This window comes from Myotis brandtii, unplaced genomic scaffold (genome assembly GCF_000412655.1).
Source record: "Myotis brandtii unplaced genomic scaffold, ASM41265v1 scaffold266, whole genome shotgun sequence".
In the NCBI taxonomy this organism is placed as follows: domain Eukaryota; kingdom Metazoa; phylum Chordata; class Mammalia; order Chiroptera; family Vespertilionidae; genus Myotis; species Myotis brandtii.
Genome location: NW_005360124.1, coordinates 2,472,954 through 2,495,258, shown reverse-complemented (window position 1 = coordinate 2,495,258; position 22,305 = coordinate 2,472,954). Strand labels below are relative to the sequence as shown.

Sequence of the window (22,305 nt, the reverse complement as noted above, 5' to 3'; positions counted from 1 at the left end):
TAGCAGCACAATTTACAAAAGCTAAGATTTGGAAACAACCTAAGTGCCCATCAGCAATGAGTGGATTAAAAAACTGTGGTACATCTACACAATGGAATACTATGCTGTTATAAAAAAGGAACTTTTACCATTTGCAACAGCATGGATGGAACTAGAGCGCATTATGCTAAGCGAAATAAGCCAGCAGAGAAAGATAAATATCACATGATCTCACTCATATGTGATCAAATAATGATCAACATAATTTGATGAACAAGAATAGATCCAGAGACAAATGGCAGGGGAGGTGGGGTTAGAGAGCAACCAAAGGACTTGTATGTATGCATATTAGCATAACCAATGGACAGAGACACTGGGGCGGTGGAAGCTTGCCTGGAGTGGGAATGGCTGGGGGGGAGGGGTCAATTGGGGGAAAAGGAGACATATGTAAAACTTTAGACAATAAATAAGTAAAAAACAACAACAACAAAAAACTAGCTAGAATATACAGCAGCTACTTTTTATATCCCATTAAAAAATTGGGTGCCACATTCAGCTCTGGTCTTTTGAGGGAAATTATGCTGGGAGCTCCTCTATGCACCTAGCTCTGTTCTAAGCATAGAATGGTTAAGACAGACTGACTTGTGGATCTGGGACAGGCTACCTAATAATAAGGGGGTCTGAAATACATGTGTTAATGAATTGAAATTATCATCTGAGGATGTTCTTCATCACACTGTACCAGCTCTGGAAGACTCTCGAGCTCATTCTATTTCATCTCACTGAAGCAAAGATGTTGGGAGGAAAGTGCTGTTTCTCCACTCCCAAAAGGGTTGACCACAAAAAGTTCAGATGGGCTGGGAAAGTACCACTCCTACTGACAAGCAAAGGCAGCTCTAAGCTGAAAATGGTGACTGGAAAGGCAGAGAAATCTTCTCCCTCACACTTTAGTTCATGTAACAGAGGTGCTTATTTATTTATTAAACCTATTCTGGGGATCAAAAGCTAGCGATAACTGCTTTCTTTGTATGTTTGGTAGAAAACAATTACTTCATACTCTCCTAAATCAAGTCCCTCTCAACACACACACAGGATCATTCCCATTAGAATACAAACATGCTATATATAGGGTGGGGGAAAGTATGTTTCCAGTATGGAAAACAATCTACACTAATAAAAAGATGCAAATTGACCGTACCTTCATGCCGCCCACCAGCCAATCAGGAGTATGCAAATTAACCCAACAAAGATGGCGGGCTAATTTGCATACGCAGGCACCAAGCGGCTGGGGGCGGGCAGGATGCTTGCATCGTCCGACGATGCAGGCGTTCCATGCTGCCCCAGCCACCTCAGGGCCTCTGGGCAGCGTGGGAAGGCAGAAAGGCAGCTCTGGGCCAGAGCGAAGGTGGTGCCGGCAGCCAGGGGAAGGAAGGCCCATTCTTCATGAATCTTCATGCATCGGGCCTCTAGTAATTAATAATTCTATAGGGATAAACTGTTTCACATACAACTGTAAACCCACTTTGCCCCACCCTGTATAGTACTTCCCCTCTTAAAATAATACAAAAGGCAAACTTCTTCCACACCATCACCACTGCCCCCTTTTTTCTGATTCTCTTTACTTGAAAACTGTCTGCTAAAATCTCGTCAGTCTATTCCAACCAGAATTTGACCCTCATCGCTCTATAAAACCCCTATCAACAATGATGGTCTTTCCTTTTATTAAATACCAGAGGTGAATATCCAATCCATGAGAAGCATCAGAAGTAACAGCATTTAACAGTTAATTTGCCATCTTTATCCTTGTGAAAGGTTTCTTCACTAGCTTTCAAGACCTTCCTTGCTTTCCACTCTACTATCTGCCTGCCTGTTGATCTCCTTTGTTGGCTTCCTCTAACCCCCCTGAACTGCAAGTTAGAGTGAAGCAGGGCTCAATCTCCCCCAAGTGTGCTTATCAACATTCTTCCTCTAAAACTCATCTAGTCTGGAATTCTCAACCTTGGCACTATTAACATTTTGTTGTTTTTGTACCACTTTTCCTTTTAATCTATGTACCTTTTTTAAAAATTTCAACCACCCCTCAACCTCCTCCCCCATTTGACAATCAGAAGCCTGTTCTCTAGATCTATGGGTTTATTGTTTTTTGGGGTTTTTTTGGATTTTACTTGGAAGTGAAATTATAATAGTATTTGTCTTTCTGACTTATTTCACTCAGCATAATATACTTTAGGTCCACCCACGTTGTTGCAAAGGGCAACATTTCATTCTTTTATTGCTCAGTAATATTCCATTTTATATGTACACATCTTCTTTATCTATTCATCTCTGGACACTTAGGTTACTCCCATATCTTGGCTATTGTAAATAATGCTGCAATGAACATAAGGGTACATATATATTTTTTAATTTGTACTTTTTTCCTCAAATAAAAACCCAGAAATGGTATTGTTGGATTATATGACAGCTCTATTTTTAAATTTTTTGAGGAAAATCCACATTGTTTTCCATAGTGGCTGCACCAATTCGCAATCCCACCAACATTTTAACAATATCAATCCTTCCAATCCATGAGCATGGTATATTCTTCAATTTATTTGTATCCTCTTCACTTTCTTTCTTCAGTGTCTTACAGTTTTTTAAAGACTTACACTCTTTCGATCTAGGTTAAATTTATTCCTACATATTTTATGTTTTATGCAAATGTTAATGGGATTACTTTAATTTCTCCTTTTGGTGTATAAAAATGCAACAGATTTCTGTATATTAATTTTGTATCCTTTAACTTTACTGAATTCATTTATTACTTTTAATAGTTTTTTGATGAGAGTCTTTAGTGTTTTCTATATATAGTGTCATATCATCTACAAATAGTTTTATTTCTTCCTTTTTGTTTTGGATGCCTTTTAATTCTTTTTCTTGTCTCATTGCTCTGGCTAGGACTACTACTACTATGTAGAATATAAGTGGTGATAGTGAGCATTCGTGCCTTGTTCCTGATCTTAGAGAAAGCTTTTGGCTTTAGCATTTTGGCCCAGATCATTCTCTGTTGTGGGAGACTGTCCTGTACATTGTAGAATGTCTAGCAACATTCTTGGCGTCTACTCACTAGATGCCAATAGCAGCCCCAATCAAAAATGTGTCTCCAAATATTGCCAGAAGCGCCCTGGGGGGCAAAACTGCTTCTGGTTGAGAACTTCTGATCTTGTTCTTTTGGCTTTAAATATCAGCTATACATACAGGCAACTACTTGTCTATAGCCTGAACCTCTCCGCCAATCATCATCTTCTCTGCACTTCTATGCATACCAAGTACATCCCACTTAATATGTCAAAACTACTGGTTTATACTCCTCCCCATATGTGCCCTTCTACCTTGTTTGTCTTGCTTGATAACTGATACTTCTCTTGCTCTTACCTTCACACTTTTATCCATCAGTAAATCGTACAGGCTTTGCCTTCAAAACATACCCCAACTCTGACTTATTTCCACTACCACTGCTACCAACCTAACCTAAGCTCATACAATCTCTCACCAAGATTATTACCTCTTAAAAGTCTTCCACCCTGGCCGCCCTAGGTCTCATGTCCAACATTGTTAGAAATGTAAATTCTACTAATTAGTAAATCAAAAACTCTGAGGATGGGACACATCAAACACCTAAGCCACTCCCCTGCCCTCCTCTCTCCCATTGTATTCCCTAAAACACTTTCTTCCTAGCTTACCTTGCATTCATACCAACTTCCTGCGTTCTAAACACACTCAGGACACTCACATTACAGGGCCTTTTCATTAGTTGTATCTCTTCCCTGGAAAATTATTCACCCTCCCAGATAAATATTTGATAAGTCTCTATTTAAATGTCACCTTCTCATTGAGGCTTTCTCTGGCTATATAAAGTAAAAACACCTTCTTCCTAAAACCAGCCTCCTTATTACTCTTAATTTTTCACCAAATCACTTGTCATTATCTAACAGGGCATATATATGTGTTTTGTTTACTGTCTGCCTCTCTACATTCGACTATGTAAACTCCATATGGACAGAACTTTATTTTATTTGCTGCTCTACTTTCAGCAACTAGAAAAGAATCTGGTACTCAACAGGTTGGTAGCAGTGGTAATGGAAAGAAGTCAGAGTTGGGATATGTTTTGAAGGCAAAGCCTGTACGATTTACTGATGGATAAAAGTGTGATGTTGTCCAGCTGGGTGTGGCTCAGCAGTTGAGGGTCGACCCAGGAACCAAGAGGTCACAGGTTCGATTCCCGGTCAGGGCCTATGCCCAGGTTGCGGGTTCGATCCCCTGTAGGGGGTGTGCAGGAAGCAGCCAATCAACGATTCTCTCTCATCATTGATGTTTCTCTCTCCCCCTCTCCCTTTCTCTCTCTGAAATCAATAAAAAATATATATTTTTTTAAAAATAAAAATGTTAACTTTCTGAGGCAATGGTTGCTTATGGTTGATTGAGGAAAAAACAATATTATTTAAGTAACTGATAAGAAAATTTCAGCAGAAAACAAACATGTCCCACCCAAACTGTAAGGTGAATGAGAAAGGCAAAATGCAGCATTTAGGAGTGAAGGCTAAGTAGTTCACAGTAAATAAATCACTGGTTAGCAAAGTTTAGTAAGACTTCAGAACTGAGCCTAGAAGGAATGTAGGCTTTATGTAAGCTGAAGACAGATGAAATTCCAGAGAAGAAAATACGATGTGCAGAACCAGGGAAGTAGATCTGCTAAGAATAGTTTTCCCAAAGTGTGTTCACTGGAAATATCATTACCTTGAAGAACAGTTAAGTGAAAGGATAGGAAAAGTAAGAAAAGGCTGGATTAAATAACTTTAAACAGGTTTCTTTAATGCAAGACTTCTTGTTGACTTTAACATGTATAATATTAACCTCTAAGAGAGGAAATACAGTACATTATGTTTCCCTGCCTTAATCACACAACCTTTTTTGTTTTGGTTGAGTACATAGAGCTGTGACCTAGCTTCACTTTTATCACTAACTAGAGGCCTGGTGCATGAATTCGTGCATGGGTGGGGTCCCACAGGCCTGCCCCAATCAGGGCCAATCGGGCAGGGCCGGCCAGGGGGAGGGGCCACAGGCAGTTGACCGGTCAGGGGAGGGGCCGCAGGCGGTTGGCCAGCTAGCCTCGCCCCCTGGTCAAATTCCTGGTTGAGGGGACAATTTGCATATTAGCCTTTTATTATATAGGATGTTAGTGACATTTTTACCTGTCCTATTTTGCTGTAATTTGCCTATTAACATAGTAATAATGTCTCCCCAAACAAAAAAACCCTTATTACTATATTTAAGCCAACTCAAACTCTAATTCTGAAAAACACAGAGTATCACAAATATCCCACTTGGGAAATAAAATCCTGAAATACTATTTTCACCACTCCATTCTCTCTTTTTAATATATTTTTATTGATTTCAGAGAGGAAGGGAGAGGGAGAGAAAGCGAGAAACATCAATGATGAGAGAGAATCATGGATTGGCTACCTCCTGCATGCTCCACACTGTGGACCAAGACCACAACTAGGCATGTGCCCTGACCGAGAATTGAGCCATGACCTCCTGGTTCATAGGTCAACACTCAACCACTGAGCCACAACGGCCGGGCTCACCACTCCATTCTTTATTCAATTTGTAATAATCCAATATGAGAACAATTTAAGCCTACACTATTTTAAGTGTCTTTTTAATGCTTTAAGCCTATGTGTGGGAGGCAACCAACTGATGTGTCTCTCTCTGTCTCTACCCTTCCATTCTAAAAAAAAATCAAAGGAAAAAATATCCTCAGGTGAGGATTAATAACAACAGAAACATGCAAAATCATACCACTGCAGCAGCTGAAAGGTACTGAAGAGATCACCAGTCCAGTCTGCCACATAGGCTCCATCACTATTTTTATAACAAAGAAATCGTGATGCCTTTACTCAGTCAACTAGTCAGGTATCAAAAAAAGCAGAAGCGCCCAGGTCACCTAACATTCCAGTACAGTGTATGGACATATTTTAACTAGAGAAACTTTAAAAATTAATAAAGAATAATCTAAAACATGATAAAATCTGAGGTAAATCAAGTCTTTAAAATACATGGTCCAAGAAAGAAATTTTTTCCCCACAAAAGAGGCAAGACAAACCAAATGTAAAAGCTAGAGATTTATTGTTATTTTGTGATTAATAACTGTCAAATTGGTTATGACACTATCCCACACTGTATATCACCATTCGCCAGTACAAGATTTTAAACCAGACTGAGGCATAAGGCAGAGAGAGCAAAGACACATGAGTAATCCTGAACAACTTCCTCTAGCCATGCCTCCACCTTGACCTTCATACAAGTTTTCCTCCTGGGGAAAGTGTCAGAACAGTGCATGGCTGGTGGGCAACTTGACCTCTTAACCCTTTTTAATAGCAAGCAACTTACAGAAGTAATACAATTCAACTTGTATTTCCTTTGATTTTATTGGTCTGAACTCCTTTTAGGTAACTTGAACATTTTAATTTCCTGTACATGAGACTATAATGACCTAAGAGAATACTGAACCAGAGTCAGCCAAATATATTACTGACCCAAAGTTATGTTTAATTGGTCCTAAAGGAATGTACCACACCAACAATTTGAGATTTAGGCAAACAGAACTTCTCTGAGGAGGAAAGAAAAAGGCTGTAGAACAGCCAAATGTATTCAACATTGTTAAAACGGCTCTTGTTTATCACCGCTGAATGATACCTGTTTACTACATCATATGCACAGAAATCCTAACAGAACCTTGGTTACACCAGTGTTATTTAGGCTGGCCCACTCCAGGATAGATCCCCACCCCCTCCCCCAAGTTCCCCTCTCTGAGGCTCTGAAAAGCACAATATTTACCTATTTCTTAATAAACTACCGAAACACTTCAGAAACAAGTAGCTCACAACTCATTTTAAGTTCATGTATTGCCTATGCATGAGAAATCTGATAAACCCAAAAGATAGATCTATTTTTATATGGCAATTAAAAATAACTGAAACATCAAGACACTTTCAGTGAAAGCAACATTTCAATTACAAACTGTAATGCCTGTTAAACTACCTATGGGAGAAGCTGAAAAGTCTTAGGCAAATGCACTTTTGGGTTATATTACAGTGCTCCTTCTGTCTGCACAAAAATTAAGGTAATTTACAATTAATCAGTTAATGTTGAGACAATGTTACATTATGTTGTCTGTACAATTAAATGTCCTGAAAGAGATAACCAGAATCAGCTTTTCTACTATATAGTCAACAAACCTAACTGGCACTTTTGCTGAAAGATGTTTATCAAAGATGCTGTAAGATTCTACACAATTAGGAAATATTTAACTTTATTTCCTTATCTTTACTTTTTTATTTATAAGTGTTTTGCTCAAGATAACCTACTGCTGTATGTTTCTAGAAATGCATTCCCAAATGTGCATAATATATTGTATACAAATAAAGTAAAACTGTCAGTAGTGTAAATCTTACAGCATTTTGTTTGCAAAAATACATGCCAAAGTCACAATAAGGAATATTGTAACCACAAATTATAGAGTGCAAATGATTTGCTTCTTTTAATGCTTTTATTCTACATAAATTACTACCATAGGCTAATGTTTAAAAAGCAAATAAATTGGACAGATGCAGGACAAAAATCTGTTCACCCACTACAAAAGGTGAAGTTTTTTAAAAAAATTACAATAAATGCAGAAGTGTTTGATGCATGCAGTAGCCTTAAATGAAAAAGCATTGATTCCCATTGTTCCACAAGAAAAATAAAACCACACAGAGAAACCCACATTATCTTACTGTACTCCACCTTAAAATGCATCATATTGAGTTTGTTTATAACAGCACAGAATTCCAAAAGTCAAAATGAAATAAAGCAGGTATTTTAAAGATTTAAGAGCCGTTATCAAAAATAAATTACATTTTTTTCAAGATACAGAAATGCTGCTATGATGGCTGGGAGCCCAGTAATCTTTCAATAGCCGCATTGATATCACCTCCTGTTGCGATCAGGGCTTGCAAGTTTGCTTCACGGTTCAAAAACCCCATTGCACTGAGTTGTTCCAGTTGTTGCTGAAATCTGACTTCTGGACTCTGTAGCTGTTAAGGAAAAAAAAAAAAAATTAACCAAAAGTCTGAGCTACAAAAGCACTGGCCTCTCTCTCTCTCTCTCTCTCTCGAAACATGTTCAACATATTTAAAAGACCTCTAGCACTTTATTTTGCTAATTTATACCTAAACAATCATGTCAAATAGATCACATACTTAAAAAAATTTTTAATAAACCTCAACCATTCTTTACATATATTTAAGAAGCTCATAAATAAATAAATAGAAAGTCTATATATGCAAATAGCTTAGAATTAGATTACTTATTTTGTAGCTACTGACCAACTGGGTAATTATAAAAGTCATGTGCTTGTGTATAAAATTTTAAAGTTCTAATGAGGCTTATTTCTGCACTGGCCAAAGTCTTCAGAAAGAGTTCCAGTTTCAGGCCCACAGATTTCTGACAATTCAGCTGTGTCAGATCTTTCTTCAGAAATGAGGTTAAGACAAAAATACATAAATGATTAATCAACCCTGGCCAACCTGATAATGGGGAAGTCTATAGATTATTCAACTTATATAACTCTCTCCAACAGCTAAAATCTTTTTTCTTATTAAGTCCATGAATTTTTACTGAGCCAGAGCTATGCAAGTTACTGAGGATACAAATACTTGTGTTAGATAAACCCTGTTCTGTTTATTGTATTTAATAAAACCTGAAAATCAGAAAGCATGCTATATTTTTGCCAGGCAGAAGTTTGGAGGCAACCTACCATACCAGATTTGAACTATAATCATCTTTGTTCAATGGCAGATTCTTGGTAAAGCCAATAAATACTTCCAGATACAAGAACATTATTATGAGCCTGCATTTTTTAGACCTATTTGTGAGGTATATGCATGTAACACCAACTTACCACAGGAAGTAGTAGTGAGGTAGTGAGGATTTTTAAAAATCTTTTAAAATTTTTTCAATTGCAGTTGACATACATTGTTGTATTAGTTTCAGGTGTACACTTCAGTGATCAGACATTATAAAACTTAAGTGAACATTCAGAAAAATCTCATACCCACCTGACACCATATAGTTATTCCCTATCTGTACTTTACATCCCTATGACTACATTATAACTAGTTTGTATTCTCAATCCCTTCACCTTTACACCCATCCCCCCTCCCATCTGTCAAAATGTTCTCTGTATATATGAGGGTTTCTGTTTTGCTTGTTCATTTATGTTAATTTTTAGATTCAATTGTTGATATTTATTGTCATTTTATTGTTCATATTTTTTATCTTTTCTTTTTTTTCTTCTTAAAGAAGACCCTTTAACATTTCATGTAATACTGGTTTTTAACTCCTTTAGCTTTTCCTTGTCTGGGAAGCTCTTTATTTGACCTTCCATTCTAAATGACAGCTTGGCTGGGTAGAGTAATCTTGGTTGTAGGTCCTTGCTTTTCATCACTTTGAATATTTCTTGCCATTTCTTTCTGGCCTGCAAAGTTTCTGTTGAGAAATCAGATGACAGTTGTATGGGCACTCTCTTAAAGGTAACTAACTGCTTTTCTCTTGCTGCTTTTCATATTTTCTCTTTGTCTACCTTTGGCATTTTAGTTATGATGTGTCTTAGTGTGGGCCTCTTTGGGTTCATCTTGTTTGGGACTCTATGCTTCCTGGGACTTGTATGTCTATTTCTTTCACCGGGTAAGGGAGGTTTTCTGTCATTACTTTTCAAGTAGTTTTTCAATTTCCTGCTCCTGCTTTCTCCTTCCAATTCATTATGCAAATGTTGGTATGCTTGAAGTTGTCCCAGGGCTCCTTACACTTTCTTTTTTCTTTTTGCTGTTCTGATTGGGTGTTATTTCCTTATGTTCCACAAATTCTTGATTTGGATTCTCAGCAGCCTTACTCTACTGTTGATCCCCTGTAAATTATTTTTTATTTCAGTTAGTGTATCCTTCATTCCTAACCGATCCTTTTTTTATATTGTTGATGTTCTCACTAAGTTCCTTGAATTTCTCACTAAGTTCCTTGAGCATCATTATAACCAGTGTTTTGAACTCTGTACCTAATAGTTTTTTCTTGCTTCCATCATTTAGTTCTTTTTCTGGAGATTTTTTCTGTTCTTTCTTTGTCTCTGCATTTTGGTTGCTTCCCTGTGTTTGTTTCTATATATTAGATCTGCTATGTCTCTCACATTTGGTAGAGTTGCCTTGGGTAGTGGTGCCCTGTAAAGCACAGTGGCTCAGCCTCTGCAGTCTTCTGAGCTGGGCACTTCAGGTGTGCCCGTCTGAGCTGTGTGCACTGTCCTATTGCAGTTGAGCCTTGATTTATGTTGGTGTCACTGGGAGGGGTTGACCCTTAGGCCAATCACTTGAGAGGACCAGCTGCTACTACAGTGGAAGAGCTGCTGTGCCAAGATATCCCTCCTGATTTTAAACGACCACATGTGGGTGTGGGACCAGCCAGTGCTGTGATTCTGCTCCAGCTCGCCGTCCCTCCTACCAGTCTTCATGTGCTTCTTCTTTAATTCCTTAGTTGTAGTACTTCTGCTCAGCTAGATTTCAGGTGGTTCTGAATGATGATTATTCTGTATTAATCGTTTACCTATGCTGCCATCTTGACTAGAAGGATTTTTTTTTTTTAATCAAAATACAGACTAGATTATAGTTGTTCAGGAAATTATTTGGGATAACCAAGTTCTTTATTCCTCCCTGACAAACTTTTATAAAATGAACATCTATATTATAAAAAGCCAGTAGCCATAATGCCATAATGACCAAATGACTGGTCACCAGGAGGTGCACTGATGGGTCCCGTGGCGGCGGTGGCGTAATTTCACGCACTGGGCCTCTAGTATTTAAATAATTTTCAAATAGGGACTCCAAAAAAGAATGCATTTTAAAGACATCTTATAAAAAATAAGGCAAAATTTTAGCATTTCTTCTCTACAACTAAAATGTTTTAGTGTCTAATATAGTATCAAAGTTAACAATTTTTGTAAGGCCTGCTTTAGAATAAATATTCTTAAGACTGTACTTCAGATTATAATCTGAACCCTAAAAGATTGCCACTTTCTTTTCTTTCATTTTCTTTTGAGAGGGGGAGGGGATTTCTAACATAAAGGCATGTAAAGTGTGAGCAGAAAAGAATCACTACCTGAGGATTTACTGCAGCAAGAGCCTGCAGCATTTGCTGGATAAACTGCTGGTGTCCAGGTTCCGTGGTTCCTTCTGTGGGTCTTGGGTTTTCACTAGGGGCAGAGCTAGAGCCATTGGTTCCTGAAGAGCCGCCAGTGCTTCCTAATGTCCCCAGGCCAGGAGTAAAGCTAGGGAAAGCACAAATTGGTAGTAAACCTAAATTCCTGGACTTGTATGTCTATTTCATACAAGAGGCCAGACCAGGGCAGCTGGTAATAAATCAGTAACATTTTAACATAATAGTAGCCAAGTTAGACTAAGTGAGAGCTTTTTTTAACTTTGAAAGCTCTGTCTTGAAAATAATCTCAGCAGTCCTAGCCTGTGTGGCTCAGTTGTTTGAGCATTGTTCTATGCACCAAAGGATCACAAGATCAACACCCAGCCAGGACATATGCCAGAGTTTGGGACTCGATCCCCAGTAGGGGGCATGCAGGAGGCAGCCAACTGCTGTTTCTCCCTCACATCAATGTTTTTTTCTCTCCCTTTCTCTCAAAAAAAAAAAATTTTTTTTCAATAAAAATCATATTAAAAAATAAAAAACTATCTCTTAACAAAAGGCAAAATGATATTAGGCCTAATATTCTCCAAGAGAGAAAGTAACTATCATACACTTTCATAATCTTTCCCAAATAAGCCTACCCTGGGATGAGGCCAGGTGCTTCCGTTGCTAATGTCTGCAAACCCTGTTGAATCTGCAACAAGGCCTGCATTGCTCTAGGGTTTGACATTGCCGATAATGTATCAGGATTCTGCATCTAAGGAAGAAAGAAAACCAGTGGTTATTGAGGGATTACAATCAGTGAAGGTAAAATTCAAATGTTTTCTTTGCTATGTTTTTGGAGAAAAGTAAAAAACTGTACTGTTAAGACACTGATAATCCATAATTTCTTTCCCAAAATAAATACAAGAACCTCCTCTCTGATAGCAAACCTAGTGTGCACATTTTTACTACATGTCCTCCCAAATCCATCATGAAAACCAATTTTTCATAATAAAAGACAATTAGGAGATCCTCTGGAAGCCACACCTGTTCTCCTCCAACGGAAGATGAAAATATTATTTCTAAGTGACAACTCCAAAAAGCAAAGTTAATGTAACATAGTAATATGGTGAAAGCCACATATTCCTCCTGACCAAGTGTTACATGTTGCTGATGTAACAATTTTACCAGTAAACTACACTCTAAAACAAGTTCCAAATTTGAAGTTAATACATATGTCCTGAGTTCAGCTTCACTACTTCCAAATATACAGCACCTGACTAATCAATATAGATAGGCTTGCATCATTACAATAGATCAAGAGCACTAACGAATCTTGGATACTGTTTTACATGCCTGAGAATCATTTACATAATATTTAACAGACTGAGAACTACAAAGACTAAATAACTTCATAACACCAAGACTGACTTCTTTCCTATCTTTGTAAGTAATAAAATACCATGGCAATCTCAAGTACTTTTCAATAATAAAAATCTTCCTTATATGACAACGACTATTTTAATCCTGCTAATTCCGAGTTTGAGGAAATGAGATTTACCTCTTGAAAAACAGGCATTCTATTAATCTGGAGGAAGTAAAACTTTACAAAGAAACCAAACGTGCAAAATAGGATACGGTAGCTCTTTCCAATTACTCAAGAATAGTTAATGTATAACATGACACAATGAAGCACTTCAAAGTTAGTATAATGAAAGAAAATGGTTTATGCATTAACAAAGCATTCAAAATCCTAAATTCTCAAAAGCAAAAACAAAATGGTCCTTTTCTCAGAATTTGTTTAAGAAATCAAGCAGACCTAGCCAGTTTGGCACAGTTGGCCTGCGGACTGAAGGGTCCCGAGTTCAATTCCAGTCAAGAGCACATGCCGGGGTTGCGGGCTGAATCCCCAGTAGGGGACATGCAGGAGGCAGCCAATCAATGATTCTCTCTCATCATTAATGTTTCTATCTCTCCCTCTCTCTTCCTCTCTGAAATAAATTTTAAAAATTCATATTAAAAAAAATACAAGCAAAAACAAAATATCAGCAATGAAATGGGGCTTGGGTAAGATCAAGCTGAATTCTCTTTGAAATGATAGCATTATCAGACTTTATTCTATGTTTTGCTATCAATCAAAGAGCAAAGAAAAATGTTTATCAACAAACTTTTTCAAGCAAACCATTACTGAAGATAGCTAGCATCTTTTCTTACTCACTTGTTGGAGGAAAGTTGGGAGCTGTTGTCTCATTTGTTCTTGAAGCTGAGGATTTCCAGCAAATAGGGGATTATTCAGCATCATCTATGGGGCAAGTGTTCAAACAATTTTAACTGGAAATAATTGAAACAAGTAATGTACCTTGTTTAATAGTCTATCTTCCCCCAAGTGCCTAACCTGGCACTTAAAAAAAGAGGAAGGTAGAACATGAATAAAAAAGGAAGGGAAGATACTGTCCACAAGAATGATCTTCAGGAAAAAAAAAAAGGCATCTTCTCTCTCAATGAGAATGGTGATCATGATAATGACATGCAATATTCTAAAAATTAAAAGCAATCATTCTTAAGCTTTTCTTTGAGCAAAGGTGAGTATCTGCTCTTGAAGGAAAAATGGGAGTAACTGGCATTCATAGGGATACATATTCTGCTACACTGACAGAATAAACAATACAGGAAACTATACTTGGCTTGTTTAGACACCTCGACACACAAGTGGCAAGCACAGAGAAAATCCAGATCTGGAACCACTATATCTACCTGCCTACTATAAAACAGCTGATATCAGGTCCAGAAAAGTAACAGCACAGAACAGCAACCACCTTGCCAGAGAAATGGAGCTGCTAGGTGAAAATCAGCCCAGGACTAGCATCAACAGATCTCTGAGGAAAGTATTAAAATACTTTAAGACCTGAAAGATGTAAATCCATTTGAGAACACCAAGATTAGCCTCTGGATTTCACCTCACTATTACCAGAGAAGAGTAAAGTATCATGTTGCCTAACCTTCAAATAGGTATTAAAATTAGAAAGTCAGGGTCAATATCAACATGATGCTAGATACCTGAAAATAAAATTACAATACACAATCAGCATAACCAGAAACGAATTCTCATAATTTTAAAAAGACAACTTTTGCATCGGTTTTCCTCCAGAGTGAAGAATCAACTAAAAATAATTTGCTGTTAGTCTACTTACTGGCCTAAATTTGGGGGAAAATGATCCTTGCCCTCAACTAGTTAATCATATTTGAAATAATTATATGTAAATGTTGGAAGTAGAGAGAATTCCTCTCTTCCTCCTTTAGTTTTATCTATTGTTGCAAAGTGAATTAGGTAATTTTTTTTTTAAGTGTATAAAACAGCCCCTAGCTGCTTTGGCTCAGTGGATACAGTGTCAGCCTCCAGACTGAAGGGTCCGGGGTTCGATTCCGGTCAAGAGCACGTGCCCAGGTTATGGGCTCGATCCCCAGTAGGGGACGTGCAGGAGGCAGTCAATCAATGATTGTCTCTCATCATTGATGTTTCTCTCTCTCTCTCCCCACCCCTCTCTTTTCTGCTCTAAAATTAATAAAAATATATTTTTTTAAAAAGTATATAAAACAGGAAGAAGTCAATGTTTTATGGATAAATAGTATTTATTTCAAAGTGACCAATAAGTTCATAGTAAATAAAGTAATACCTGCTATAGATCAATAAACCTGTTTCTTTGTTGGCTCCAGTCAAATACATTATTATAATAAACATATTAATGAAGTTATCACATTTACCTTCCAGAATTCATGTTATTTGAAAAAGCATATCACCTTAAACTTGTTTATTCTTTCTCAGAAAATCCTATCTCATTTGATTAGGATATTTCTCCTAACTTACCTGTTTACATAATAATATTTTTTACACTCAGACTTTTAAAAAATATCTAAAAATCAAAATCAGAATAGAAAAGTACAAACTTAATCACCAGAGTATATGGTAAATGTTCCTAAATTATTGATAATAAAAGACATCCATATCTAGCCTACTTTGTCAACATTTTGCTTTAAAGTAAAAATACAGTAGAGGAAAGTGCTCAAGTAATTTTATAAATGTAGAATTGTTAGTAAAAATAGCTGGGAATGTGCCTGTTAAAGTCAAAATTTTAAAGCAAAATGTACATTCAATGTTAATTATTAGTCAAATATACATTTAAAAACATACAACAGTATCACTTTACATACATAATTCCACTTTTAAGTGCAGTAATCACAGTAAAGTGTGGCATTTAATACTTATATATTCAGTTTGGCAATTTGCATATGAATAAAACAATATTTTATAAAATATACCTACACTATACAAAATTAAGAGTATATAAAAATTCACCCCAAAACTGGTTCTCTATTTCTAATTCCACAAATTTTAAGAGGGCAGAAGTTATTGCTAAGGATTATAGTTTAAAGATATCTGCTATATACTTGAGTCAATTAAGACTGCAGACTTTAGGAAATAAAAACCACTTCATGCCCTAACCGGTTTGGCTGAGTGGATAGAGCATCGGCCTTCGGACTCAAGGGTCCCAGGTTCGATTCCAGTCAAGGGCATGTACCTTGGTTGCGGGCACATCGGCACATCCCCAGTAGGGGGTGTGCAGGAGGCAGCTGATCGATGTTTCTCTCTCATCGATGTTTCTAACTCTCTATCCCTCTCCCTTCCTCTCTGGAAAAAACCAATAAAATATATATTAAAAAAAAAAAACCCCACTTCATTTGACATAATGATGAAAGTGATCATCTTTAAAAGCTTCTAAAGTTTTAGAAATGGAAATAAACTATAAAGGAAACTATTTTACATTTCCACCATTCTACAGAGGCTGTTTTTAAAAAAATAGAAAATATAATTTACAGGTGATCAAGTCTTGTTTCATATTCTCTAAAATTTTCTAAGACCAATGGTTCCTTTAATCTAGGGACACATCAGAATCATCTAGGAAATGTAAGGGTTAAACAAAGAAAAAGATCCAATGCAGTTATACCAAAACTTCTCAGGATGGGATGTTCCCAAGGTGATCCTTCATATTCAGCTAGGGTGGAGAGCCACTAACTATTTTCCTTATGGCCTCTTTAGTAACAAGTTAGAAAATGAATAAAGGACCAAGTATACAAACTTGGTGGTATTGGGAGAGTGAAGGGGAAAGGGAGAGATCCATAATGGAAAGAATGAGAACACCATTCCCACAAATCTCTCTCTGCCTGTAATAAACAATTTAAGGCTATTTTATAACAGCCATTTGAAAATAACTATTACTCAGAATCTGTGTGATCTAATAAATAAAAGTATTTCAAGTGTATTAACACTGTTCTTAATTACTTTCAAGACTTACATTTCACAAAAGGAAGCAAATCAAAACTTTTGTATTCTTTTCTTAAATCAACATATGTATATACAAAGTTAAACCTGTACTTCTAGCCAGTGAATGGCCAAGGTGAAGCTGCAAAGTAGCTTCAAAAAAGTAGATGCACTTTACCTACTTTTCTAGTGTGTTAAGGTAGCACACAACACAAATACAACAAAATCACAATTATTTGATCAGGCTATTTCAATTCACACTGCACAGCCTTTTCAATACAATTACAAACTCACCTGTGCAGCAAGGTCAGGATTCTGGCTTAGTGACTGCATCATGCTCCTCATGTAAGGGGCAGACAACATGTTTTGCATAAGTTGTGGGTTTTCAGTTATTTGCTGCAATAAGCTCTGCATTCCTGGTGTGTTGAACATACTAGCTGAAAGTTTGTTTAAAAAAAAAGATCACATTGTATCAAGGAAAAGATATGTAGACAAAAGTGAAAGTTTTAAAACAATATCGTATACACTGTGCATTTTAGCAATTACTGATGAAAAGGCATATCATCAATAGAACTAATAAATAATTTTAAAACTAAGATCTCCAATACTACATGCTAAATATATACCAATAAAGGATAATTTATGGATTTTAAACATTTTGGTTGCATTCACAGTAGAATCACATCTAATGGAAAGGTTAAGTTCTATAGTCAATTTAAGTAAAAGTTGGATATGGTCAAAATTACTATTGAAAAATCCCATAAAGTGAGGAAGTCTGAGCCAACTGTTCCGTTCCACCAGGATCACTTAACTAGAATCACACTGAGCACTCAATATGCTCACACTTAGTAAGAAGGAAGCCTTCTCACCAACAAAGTAATAGATGGGACTCCATCCCATTTTCATTGAGTACTGACACTCACTGATCAAAATGGCAGATACGTTTAACATTTCAGAAATCAGGGAGCACAGTGACTAAGGGTAGTGTCTGGAGTAAGATTACCTACATTCAAGTCTAATCTAATTATGTAATCCTGGGCAAGTTATTTGGCTCCTTCATACTTTAGTTTCCCCACCTGTAAAAATGAGGTAAATACTATCTACTTCATAGGGTGGCTTTCACAATTAAATCTGTCAATGTGCTCCAGCAGCATTTTTGGGGGACCTAGAACAAGTGCAAAGAACACTTCTACCATTTCAAAATTCATTTACCTGTAATTGAGGACTATCACCTAACCTTCAATTAGAAGTGAGTAATCTGCATGACATGCTAAAAGCAAAGAAAAATCCTATAAATGATTTCTAACTGATGAATATGCTGTTAAAATCATATGCTTCTGGAAAATAAATACATATAGCTAGGCCTCTGTATCTGAGGGTTTTGCATCTGCAAATTCAACCAACCACAAATTGAAAATATTCAGGGGGAAAAAAATCCAAAAAATGTCCTAAAAACAAAACTTAAATTTGTCATGCACCAAGCACTATGCTGAATCAACGTGAATGAGGTGATGTGCAGGCATGCCCTATATGTAAATATAGGTAATTTGCAAACAGTATGCCATATTATATAAGGGACTTGAGCATCTATGAATTTTGGTAGCCAAAGAGGGTCCTAAAACCAATCCTCTGTGATGCCAAAGGACTATATTTGAGTGAAGTAAGTAAAGCCTCATTATGTATCAGTATTAATAGATGAACATTTGTAGTTGATTCTGCCAAAAGGAAACTATGTGAATGCCAAGGAAGTTAATGTCATCCCTAAAAAATAATTCTATTCCTATCACTTGTAAATATGTATGAAAAAATATTATACCCAATTATATTTTTAACTCCATCATTTAAAAAATATTCCAAAATTTTGTTTTCTCTCATAATGTAGTATTTTCCATTTTGCCTCTTGACCTGCAAAGAGGTCCTTTACTAGAAAAATTTGTACCCCTGTTTTAAATAGTATCAAGCCATTACATTAAAAAAAAATCTGAGTAAAAAGTTGCAAAACTGATTTTGTTGGTTAGAGAAAAGTTGTTACTGTAAAAAACCATGCTATAGTAGAAAAAACAATCCACCTATCAGGAAATCTGATTGTTGTTCTTGTGGGCTCTAAAACCTTTAAAATGTGAATAAAGTATCCCTCTCAAAAGACTGTTAATAAAAATCAAATAGGCAGTAAGTAAAATATGGAACAGATGATTTTTTAAAATTTAAAAATGGTTATTCAGATATTAACTAGGTTTAGTGTAACAATCATTTTGTAATATACAGATACTGAATCATTACATTGTACACCAAAACATGTTATGTCAATTATACCTCAATTTTTAAAAGTGGTTATTACTTCAATTTTTATAAAACCCGTATTACATCCAGAAATGTTAGCCACTGTATTCTACCACTGTGACCACCAATTACTTTCTATGTGCCCTATTCTGACTTCTTCCCTAAATAATGAATTTTTAAAATTCTTCATCCAGCATCTCACCTGTGCACTTCCTCTACTAAGACACAGGGATCTTTTAAATCAGCGGTCACCAACCTTTCGGACCTTGCGGACCACCGGTTGGCGACTGCTTTTTAAAATTATATCCAGTCCCTCTCATCTTAGGGAAGTGGCCCCATTGCTTTCATTTCTTCTCATTTATATGCCAAGTATTAGGACTAAAATCATCACTCTGGCTACTGATCTTAGTAGACTAATCTTACCATGTAAATATTTGAATAGTTGAGAAAAGGACATCCATTTATTGAGTCTAGTCTACAGAAAAAATAATCAAAAGTAAATTCCTAACCTGTTCACACACTAGACTCTCCAGCAGCTTTATACACTGATCTTAGCCCCACTGTGGAAGGTCTGAGATTAAGCTCTGGGAAACTCATTTTTAACAAACCTGGCAGGTGCTCTGATGCAGCTAGTTTAGCACTGGTCTCAGGACTAGATTTTGAGAATCTACTGATCTAGAGTGTAAAACCAGACTAAAGCCAGGAAACATGTGCTCTAGTAATGAATACATAAGTAACTGTATTCCCTAGGCATTTCAGTTTTCCTACTAGTGAAATGAGACAACTGACCACCTAACTTCTCCCAAACCATCTGATGAGAATGCTAACACAAAACTGCCTCTGGAAATCCTCACTACTATATTGCACACAACTAATCATTATATATTTAAAACTTTCTTAAACCACCCCCCCAAAAAACCTTACAACATGAAAAGCTACTTGTCACACATACACAAAAGCACAAAGAATAACAGCATTAAGAAAAGTTTGTTTTATTCAAATAAGAACAAAAAAGTGTGAGTTGTTATAAACATACCTCCTACTCCAGGCCCCAAACTTGGTGCAGAACTCTGCCCAGCAGTGCTGCTTGCAGTACTACCTCCAGTGCCCCCCACAGCGTTGGTGGTGCCAATGGAAGCTGATGAACTCTGAGAAGCCTGTGGAGCCCATGGATTGGGTAATGGATCTCTATTTTCTGTACGGGAAGGTTGACTACCTTCACCGGAGGATGTATTGCTCACTAAGGAAGCAAATGGATTACCACCAAACTGTAATAAAAACAAACACACACAAAAATCGTTTTTAAAACAGCTTTTGTTTTAAATAACAGATATGGAACTTTTTTTTTATTTTCAAGAGAAAGAGAAGAGAAAGAAAAAGAAATATCATTTTGCTCCACTTATTTGTGCATTCATTGGTTGATTCTTCTATGTGCCCTAACCAGGGATTGAACCCACAACCTTGGCATATCAGGACAATGTTCTAACCCAGTGGTTCTCAACTTTCCTAATGCCGCGACCCTTTAATACAGTTCCTCATGTTGTGGTGACCCCCAACCATAAAAGTATTTTCGTTGCTACTTCATAACTGTAATTTTGCTACTGCTATGAATCGTAATATAAATATCTGATATGCAGGATGTATTTTCATTGTTACAAATTGAACATAATTAAAGCATAGTGATTAATCACAAAAACAATATGTAATTACATATGTGTTTTCCGATGGTCTTAGGCGACCCCTGTGAAAGGGTCATTCGACCCCCAAAGGGGTCACGACCCACAGGTTGAGAACCGCTGTTCTAACCAAATGAGCTGTTCAGCCTGGGCCAAATATAAAACTTTTTAATGAAAATCACATTCCCCATATAAAGGTAGCTCTCAATCACAAACATATTTGTGTTAAAACAGGAGCTATCCCTTAGCCTGAGCCTCGGAGCCAGTGTTATCACCTGTTCTTGCGCAGCACTCAGCATTGGTTCCTGAATATCTGTATACGTGTGCCGTAAAGCATTGTATCCCCCTGGAATGCTTTCCAGATTACTCAAGGCTCGGTCCTGGTTTCTCATCATTTCCTGCATCATTGCCGGATTCCTGGCAAGTTCCAATGTCTACGGAGAAAATTTCCATTAAACAAAAAAAGGCACTAAAACATACATGAATTACTTTAACTGTTAACTGCCACAGCTAATTTTTTCAAGTTTACTAATTCTATGAATTATCACTCAATATATAAATCAGAAAACTATTTTAAATAATTCCTATTGGATTTCACCTCAAAAAGCAAGCTAATATTCAAATAATTAAAGAAACACTTTGTTATAAGTGATTCCCATCTCCTGAACTGAATTCTTGTTTCTTAAATCTGCAGGATAACTGTTTATAAAGATCTTTAAAATACAGCAGAAAATTCAAAGTTCAAAATAGTCCAAATTAGTGCTTTATTGAGTTTTACTTAACAAAGATTAGGATTTCCTTTTTTAGCTTAGCCATACATATAGGACAAGCTTTTTAGGCATAAAAAATTGAATAATTAAGTAAATATATCCTAGCTAAATGGACTGAAAGAGCATTCCACATACTTGTCTCATAATATCTGGGTTATTCAGCATATGACTAATTTCTGGATTTCTCTGTATCAACTGCTGCATTTGTGGATTGGTCATAATTAACTGCCTCATCAGGTCAGGATTTGAAAGCATGCTCTGGACAAAGGGATTCTCCATGATCTGGACCATCATTTCAGGATTGGACATTAGTTGCCGCTGCATCTGGCTTTGTAGTTCAGAGAAGTTGGTAGAATTCAAACCCAAGCTACTTAGACCAGCAAGTCCTCCAAGGGCACCTAAGAGGATAAAGGGGAAAAAACACATAAATAAAAGTCAGAAATTTTACCATTAACAAGACTGTGCTCCATTAACAAAATGAAGATGCAAAAATATTAACTGAATCAATAATCCAATCCAGAAAACCATTCAAAAGCAAAAGTGTTAATTCCTATTTCATATATACGTTTAATTTCTATAACCAAAATTAGCCAAAAATGTATTCACTCTGATACTTAGGTTTAAGTAATAAAGCCATCAAATATATATTCCAAATACAAAACTATACAGTCACATGTCACATAACTGCCATTTTGGTCAACAACGGACCATATATACAAATTGGTTCCTTAAGATTATAATGAAGCTGGAAAATTCCTATTGCTACCAACCTCTAGGGAAGAAGAAGTTGCTAGAGTTTAAGGTCTGTAAAAACACTTGAGCAATGAGATTTAGAGAGGCTCCAGGTGGGTGAAGACATCTACATGCTATTAGGGTGACAAGCAGAGAGGGGGAATGGAAGCTCAGCATTGTCCCCGAACCCTCATACCTTGCCCGATGATTCTTTTTTATTTGTCTAATTCTCAGTTGTACCCTTTATAATAAACTGGTAAACATAGTAAAGTGTCTTCCTGAGTTCTGTGAGCTATTCTAGCCAATT

General features: G+C 36.6%; 1 protein-coding gene across 1 annotated transcript in view; it reads right to left on the bottom strand.

Moving 5' to 3' along the window:
• Positions 1-6,130: 6,130 nt before the first annotated feature.
• The window catches only part of UBQLN1 (ubiquilin 1), a 34,393-nt gene continuing 18,218 nt past the window's right edge, over positions 6,131-22,305 (bottom strand). Inside the window, exons 5-12 of the mRNA XM_005868336.1 lie at positions 21,402-21,664; positions 20,772-20,930; positions 19,857-20,088; positions 16,835-16,977; positions 13,442-13,525; positions 11,883-11,998; positions 11,203-11,371; positions 6,131-8,096 (exon numbers count right to left, since the gene is read on the bottom strand). Of these exons, the coding sequence (XP_005868398.1) occupies positions 7,944-8,096; positions 11,203-11,371; positions 11,883-11,998; positions 13,442-13,525; positions 16,835-16,977; positions 19,857-20,088; positions 20,772-20,930; positions 21,402-21,664 (1,319 nt within the window). The 3' untranslated portion in view covers positions 6,131-7,943. The remainder of the gene's footprint in view (positions 8,097-11,202; positions 11,372-11,882; positions 11,999-13,441; positions 13,526-16,834; positions 16,978-19,856; positions 20,089-20,771; positions 20,931-21,401; positions 21,665-22,305) is intronic.